The following is a 7,769-nucleotide window of genomic DNA, read 5'->3' as shown; positions in this document are numbered from 1 at the left end:
AATCAAGTTTTATTGCAAATAACTTTATCAACTTTCTCTAGGTACGTGTGTAAAAAAAAAAAAATTCCTTTAACACATTGTAAAATTTACTATAATATGATTTATAACACAAAATAAACTATTTTTAATAACATGTAACACTAACAGTGCATTCTCATGTAATTTAGACAGAGAGGGGTTAGTTGCAGGTAGAAACATCTCCTTATTGCTGAATATAAACAGCACCAAAAATGATTGAATGTGAAAATAAAATCCTTTCCCTCATTTCCCTCCACCATTAACAATCCAATAAGTCATAACATGCAATGCAATTCTGTTCATAAACAATAAGCAATGAGTATTTACTGGGCAACAGACGACTTCAGTGCCACCTGGTGTCAATATAGGGAATAGCTTTTTCAATAATATGCAAAGATAATAGTAGTAGGCCTATTAAAATGTTCTCTAAAAAAAAAGTGAATTGTATCATTGACCCAAACTGAGTATAAATAGACTGAGCTATGMTTTCAATGATGACAGACAGATTTTTCTACCCAAATGGGCAAGGAAGCAAAACTGGTGCCATTGTAGTTCATCCCATCAGGATGAAGGTGATGAATCCTCATTGGCTTTCCTGTCCACTTCGTTCAGATACTCCTGGTCTGCATAGATCAGGAACCCGGTAAACAGACTATCTGTCCAGAACGGGTCATAGAACAGACCATTCTGTTCAGAGTAGAAGATCTGCAGCCAAACCTGGTCTTGACGCTCTAACCGGAGAACCGTGGAACCGGACGCCACATCATTGTTCCCAGTGTTGGCGTCAAACGTCTTGATCTTGTACTGCCCGTTGTGCACCAGCCCGATCGCCAAGTGCTTATTGGCCAATGTGATGTCATAAGTGAAGTAGTAGACTCCAGGGACAGAGCAGACAAACTTCCCAGTCGTGGCATTGTAGTGGTTCCCTTCGTTGAGTAGAATACGTTTGAACCGGATTGGKAGACGCTCTTTGGGGTAACTCTTGGTCATGGCAACAGAGAAGGCGGAGCGGGCTGAGTTGGTGCCACAGTTACAGCCCCCAGGAGCCCCTGTCTCACCTGCATCCCCCATCTCCCCCTTGGTGCCCCCCAGCCCGGCCAGACCTGGGGCCCCACGCGCGCCCTTCAGCCCTCGGGGTCCATGCTTGCCCACCACGCCCTCACGACCTTTAACCCCGGGTTTACCTGGGTTCCCAGACCTCCCCTGTTCACCTAAAGATCAGAAAGAGACAGACAGGTCATGGCTATTTTACATTCATATATTTACACCAGACAGCTCACAATACAGTGTACTGCATTGTAACACAACATTATAGCTAACACAGGAAGCAATATCAAGGACTTTTAGATTGGTAAAGTGGTTAGCGTGACGAGAAACTTTGCCTGAGACATAAAGACTCATGTTAGCGCCTAAATGTAATGCCTCTAGGCTTCAGCTCAGTGGGCTAACAGGTAATGCCTATATTGTAGGATTCAGCTCAGTGGGCTAACTAACTCAGCCTTGAGTTGTACTACAGTACTCGGTTTCAGACCCAGGCCAGGCTACTACCTGGGATGCTTCCATTATGCTTCTTACCTCTGTCACCACTCTCCCCTTCTCTCCATCCCTGCTTACCTCTGTCACCACTCTCCCCTTCTCTCCATCCCTGCTTACCTCTGTCACCACTCTCCCCTTCTCTCCATCCCTGCTTACCTCTGTCACCACTCTCCCCTTCTCTCCATCCCTGCTTACCTCTGTCACCACTCTCCCCTTCTCTCCATCCCTGCTTACCTCTGTCACCACTCTCCCCTTCTCTCCATCCTCCCCATCCAGGCCATCCTTCCCTGGGGTAACCATGGGACCCATAGTCCCTTGAGATCCAGGGGCCCCTGGGTTCCACCGGGCCTGATGTCCGGGTAGACTACACACCAGCTGGGAGGAATGGATGGTGATGTTGTGGCCCTTCTTGTACAAGGGGTGTGTAGTCTGGATCTGGGACTGGGAGGTAGTGATGGTGGTGGATAGCAAGCACACCATGAGAGACAGTTGGAGCATGATGGTAGCTGAAAAGATAAGGGAGGCATTTAGGAATCATCCGTTGGAAAGTTGTGGTTGTAGAGATCATCAGAACCGAGGCATTGCACAGCTGGCTTATAGCCCAAACACACCGCTGTCATCAGCCAGAGGTACGCTGACCAAAACAGCACCGATGCATTACACAGCTGGCTTATAGCCCAAACACACTGCTGTCATCAGCCAGAGGTACGCTGACCAAAACGGAGATTTCATAAATATTTATGAGGCAGTGTGCCGATAAGGCTATGTTAATTGACGTACATTCAAATGACGTCTACAAATCAAAACACAGAGTAAACATTGCTGAAAAATACAGTTAAACAACAAAGTATGTTAGCTGTGTCTTAATTAAATTTGTATATCATTGCCGTTCAACTATAAAACAAAGTGTTGTGCGTAATGGAGAGTTTCTCTCGATGTCTCACACATTATGCCATCGTTAGGGAACATCTCTCACACGTTATGTCATCGTTAGGGAACATCTCTCACACGTTATGCCATCGTTAGGGAACATCTCTCACACGTTATGCCATCGTTAGGGATCATGCAGAGAAAACATGTAGGCTACTCACCAACTGAAGAGATAAACTTGATAAATAGCATCATTTTTATGCGTTGCCCAACCCTTTCAGTTCCACAGAACGGAAGCACAACCTTACCGCCTACATAATACTCCAATATCAGATCGAAATACCATCTTTGACGTACAGTATTGTAAAGAAATCCTGTGCGTATTTGAACCCCAAACGCAAAACATGAACATCCACCCTGTTGCAGCAATAGCTCTCTCTCTGCCAACAAATACTTTCACCATGAGGTAATTCATTTCAACCAACTCAACAACCTTACTCTCTGACAACCCCAGTAATGTCAATAAATAATGTAATCTAAGTCTAAGATGAAGCTGAATGTATTGGTTTTGCTTCTTTTTCCCCACCAGTTATTATGTGAAATCTCAACTGACAGTTGTGCCAAGGGGCCAACTTGCATTATGGGATGTTTTGATCGGCGGTATACCGTCAATTTCACAGGTTATCAACATAAACTGAGAAATAGGAAAACAAACATCATACAAGGCAGCCCCATGCAAAAAAGTGAGTTGAATTAAGTAGAAGTGCACTATTTAGGATTACCAGATGTGTCCAGACACCGTGCCAAGAACCGGAGAAAAGCCATCAAGATCTCACAGCTGGAAGACAAGGGTGGATGCATGGTGTGCAATGCTTCACAGAATAAATGCATGACAAACTAAAACACATGCTAAAGTTGTGATTGAGCCCTCATAATAATGGGCATGCAAAGAACCAGTTAATGTAGAACTCTTCTAGAGAGATGGGGACCGTTGACATGTATTGTGGTTTGTGAATCGGATGATTATGCATGTAGAGGAGCCCCCCTGTTCTGTTTTAGGTTTCACTGAGGAGACAAGCACAAACCCGTGTTCTTAACTGATTTGCCTAGTTAAATAAATAAATGGGCCAAGCTAAATATTTTAATAGCAACCATTTGTCTGCAGTGCTTGGCACTTCTTWGGTACCAAAAGTGTTAGCCAACTTATTTTCTTTATGCAGCTCTTACATCACCCATACTTTCAGTGATATGACAAGTCTTCTTTATTTTTCAGTGCATACTGAGAAAATAATTCACAAACCAAATGGGAATGCAATTTGGTTTTCTACAAAATGTCTTTATTACACCAAATGTCTGAGATAACCAAGAGAAGTCAGGCTGTTTATTGAATATACGCTCCTTTGAAAGTTCATTCTATATTTACAAATATGAAAGAAAACAACATTTTTACCACATGAATAGACTTAATAATATAAACTGACTACAATGATCTTCTGAGGAAAAGTAGACTTGAGGGTTAAACATGAAATGAAGAGAGATGGTTGGCTCCAAGTTGAGTTGAGAGGAGACAATAGGGGGTACAGGGCTGGGATGAGAGTGTAGGGGGTACAGGGCTGGGATGAGAGGGTAGGGGGTACAGGGCTGGGAGCAGAGGGTAGGGTAGAGGAGGAGACGGTAGAGGGTACAGGGCTGGGATGAGAGGGTAGGTCATTTTTTACGTCTCTCTCCTACTTCTGCACCTCATTCGTTCGCATTATCCTGTCCTCTACGCTTCGCTTATCAGCCCTCCTCTCTCCGCTCGTCCTCCTTCTCTCTCGCTCTTATGCGCTAAACGCCCTCTCTCTCTCTCTCTCTCATCTCTCTCGCCTCTTCTCTCTCATCGCTCTCTCTCTCTTCGCATATTCTCTCTCAAATTCCCTCTCATCTCTCTGCATCAGCAATCTCTCGCTCGCCCTCTATTCTCTCTGCTCTGCTAACCTCCTCCTCTCTCTCCCCTCTCTTCTCGCTCGCTCCTCTCTCTCTCTCGCCGCTCTCTCATCTCGCCCTCTCTCTCTCTCTCTTCCTCGCTCTCGCCTCTCTCGTCCCTCCTCAGCTCTCTCTCTCGCTCGCCCTCCCCTCATCGTCGCTCTCTCTCTCTCGCCTCTCACTCTCTCTCTCCCGCTCCCTCTCTCTCCGCCCTCTACTCTCTCGCCCTCTCTACCTCTCCCCTCTCTCGCTCGCCCTCTCTCGCTCCCCTCTCTCTATGGCCCTCCCTACTCTCGCCCTCTCTCTCATTCCGCTCTCGTCTCTCGCTGCTCTCTCTCTCTCGCTCCATCTCTCCCATCCTCTCTCGCACCTCTTATCGCTCGCACCTTCCTCTCGCCCACCCTCTCTGGCCTCCCTCTCTTCGCTCGCTCCTCCTCTCACTCTCCTCGCTACCTACTCTCGCTCTCTCTATCGCCCTCTCTCTCTCTCTCGCTCCTGCTCATCCTCTCTCTCTCTCGCCCTCGTCTCTCGCTCGCCTCTCTCATCGCTCGCCCTCTCTCTCGCTCGCCTCTCTCTCGCCGCCCTCTCTCTCTCGCCCTCTCTCTCTCTCGCCTCTCTCTCGTCGTTCGCCCTCTCTCTCTCGCTCGCCCTCTCTCTCTCGCTCGCCCTCTCTCTCTCCTCGCCTCTCTCTCTCCTCAGCCTCTCTCTCTCTCCGCCCTCTCTCTTCTCTCGCCTCTTCTTCTCTCGCCCTCTCTTTCTCGCCCTCTCCGTCGCCCTCTTCTCTCGCCCTCTCTCTCGTCCCTCTCTCTCTCCGCTCTCGCCCTCCTCTCTCGCTCGCCCTCTCTCTCGCTCGCCCTCTCTCTCTCGCCTCTGCCTCTCTCCTCGTCTCGCCTCTTCTCGCTCGCTCCTCTCGCTCTTCTTCGCTCGCTCCTCTCTCTCTCGCTCGCCTCTCTCTCTCCCCTCGCCCTCTCTCTCTCGCCCTCCCTCCCGCCTCGCCCTCTCTCGCACCCTCTCTCTCTCTCGCACCCTCTTTCTCTCTCGCTACCCTCTCCTCTCTCTCTCGCTCACTCCTCTCTCTCTCGCTCACCCTCCCTCCTCTCTCTCTCTCGCTCCTCCTCCCTCTCTCCCCTCTCTCTCTCTTCGCTCACCCTCCTCTCTCTCTCTCTCTCGCTCACCTTCTCTCCTCTCTCTCTCGTCTCGCTCCCCTCTCTCTCTCTTCGCTCACTCCTCCTCTCTCTCTCTCTCTTCTCGCTCACCCTCCCTCTCTCTCTCTCTCGCCACCCTCCCTCTCTCTCTCTCTCTTCGCTCACCCTCCCCTCTCTTCTCTCTGTCTCGCTCCCCTCTCCTCCTCCGCCCTCCCTCGTCGCTCCCTCCCTGCCTCTTTCACTCACCCTCCCTCGCTCACCCACCCTCCTCTCTCTCTCCTCCTCTCTCTCTTCTCACCCTCCCTCTCTGTCTCACCCTCCCTCGCTCTCTCGCTTCGCTCGCCGCCTCCACTCGCTCTCCCTCCCTCTCGTCGCTTTCCACTCTCCCTCTCTCACCCGCCCCCTCCCTTCCTCTCCGCCCTCCTCTCTCTCGCTCATCCTCCCCTCTCGTTTCACTCTCCCTCTCTCGCCCTCCCCTTCCTCTCTCGCTCACCTACCTCTCGCTTTCACTCTCTCCCTCTCTCGCCCGCCCCTTCCTCTTCGCTCACCCTCCTCCTCCTCTCGCCCTCCCCCTTCCTCTCTTGCTCACCCTCTCTCTCGCTTTCACTCTCTCCCTCTCTGCATTGCCTCTGCTCTCGCTCCCCTCGCTCGCTCGCTCGCTCTCCCCCTCTCTCTCTCTCCGCAGTTCTGGCTGCAAGAGACGTGCGTCTGAAGCAGTAGAGGAGATGATGAAGGTGGATGAGAGGAAAGAGGAAGTACAACAGCCTGCAGAGAATCAAGGAGCCCACGGAGGAGGAGATGGAGGCCTTCAGGATGAAACGCTCCAGGGAAGACGACCCCATGGCCATTCCTGAGCTGGGACAGTGATGAGGACGACCCCATGGCCACTTCCTGGAGCTGGACAGTGATGAGGACGACCCCATGGCCAAACTTCCTGGAGCTGGGACAGTGATGAGGAGACCCCATGCAACTTCCGGAGCTGGGACAGTGATGAGGACGACCCCATGGCCAACTTCCTGGAGCTGGGACAGTGATGAGGACGACCCCATGGCCAACTTCCTGGAGCTGGGACAGTGATAGGACGACCCCATGGCCAACTCCTTGAGCTGGAAAGTGATGAGGACGACCCCATGGCCAACTTCCTGGAAGCTGGGACAGTGATGAGGAGACCCCCATGGCCAACTTCCTGGAGCTGGGACAGTGATGAGGACGACCCCATGGCCAACTTCCTGGAGCTGGGACAGTGATGAGGACACGACCATGGCCAACTTCCTGGAGCTGGGACAGTGAATGAGGACGACCCCATGGCCAATTCCTGGAGCTGGACAGTGATGAGGACGACCCCATGGCCAACTTCCTGGAGCTGGACAGTGATGAGGACGACCCCATGGCCAACTTCACTGGAGCTGGGACAGTGATGAGGACGACCCCATGGCCAACTTCCTGGAAGCTGGACAGTGATGAGGAGACCCCATGGCCAACTTCCTGGAGCTGGGACAGGATGAGGACGACCCCATGGCCACTTCCTGGAGCTGGAGACGGTGATGGAGTCGACTCCATGGCCAACTTCCTGGAGCTGGGAACAGTGATGGAGACAGACTCCATGGCCAACTTCCTGGAGCTGGGACAGTGATGAGGACGACCCATGGCCAACTTCCTGAGCTGGGACAGTGATGAGGACGACCCCATGGCCAACTTCCTGGAGCTGGGACAGTGATGGAGACAACCCCATGGCCAACTTCCTGAAGCTGGGACAGTGATAGGGACAACCCCATACTCTATGCTCGCCCCGACCTACAGTATACCCTCCACTCTCTCATCCCACCCCTATACCCTCTCCTCTCACCCTCTCCCTACCCTCTCATCCCACCCCTATACCCTCTCCTCTCAACCCTCTACCCCTCTCCCTCCTTCCAGCCCTGTACCCTCTACCATCTCCTCTTTTACCCTACCCTGCTCCCAGCCCTGTACCCCCTACCTTCTCATCCCAGCCCCGTGCCCTCTACATCTCCTCCTTTACCCTACCCTCTGCTCCCAGGCCTGTACCCCTACCCTCTCATCCCAGCCCTGTACCACCTACCTCTCATCCTCCCAGCCCTGTACCCTCTACCGTCTCTCCTCTACCCTACCCTCTGCTCCCAGCCCTGTACCCCTACCTTCTCATCCCAGCCTGTGCCCTCTACCATCTCCTCCTTTACCCTACCTCTGCTCCCAGGCCTGTACCCCACCACCCTC

At 51.6% G+C, this 7,769-nt stretch overlaps 1 protein-coding gene across 2 annotated transcripts; it reads right to left on the bottom strand.

Moving 5' to 3' along the window:
* Nucleotides 1–64: 64 nt before the first annotated feature.
* On the bottom strand, nt 65–2,140 carry c1qtnf2 (C1q and TNF related 2). Of its 2 annotated transcripts, XM_070438527.1 has the most exons (3): nt 1,801–2,140; nt 1,750–1,762; nt 65–1,229 (listed from the first exon to the last, which is right to left on the bottom strand). In XM_070438527.1, the coding sequence occupies exons 1-3, from the start codon at nt 2,050–2,052 to the stop codon at nt 580–582; spliced, it is 915 nt and encodes a 304-aa protein (XP_070294628.1). In that variant the 5' UTR covers nt 2,053–2,140; the 3' UTR covers nt 65–579. The 2 variants fall into 2 exon arrangements, with proteins under 2 accessions (XP_070294628.1, XP_070294629.1); XM_070438528.1 differs by having other exon boundaries at nt 65–999; nt 1,750–2,140.
* Between the last annotated feature and the right edge of the window lie 5,629 nt (nt 2,141–7,769).

Source organism: Salvelinus sp. IW2-2015, unplaced genomic scaffold (assembly GCF_002910315.2).
Source record: "Salvelinus sp. IW2-2015 unplaced genomic scaffold, ASM291031v2 Un_scaffold996, whole genome shotgun sequence".
Classification (NCBI taxonomy): Eukaryota; Metazoa; Chordata; class Actinopteri; order Salmoniformes; family Salmonidae; genus Salvelinus; species Salvelinus sp. IW2-2015.
This window is presented reverse-complemented; position numbering and strand designations above follow the sequence as displayed.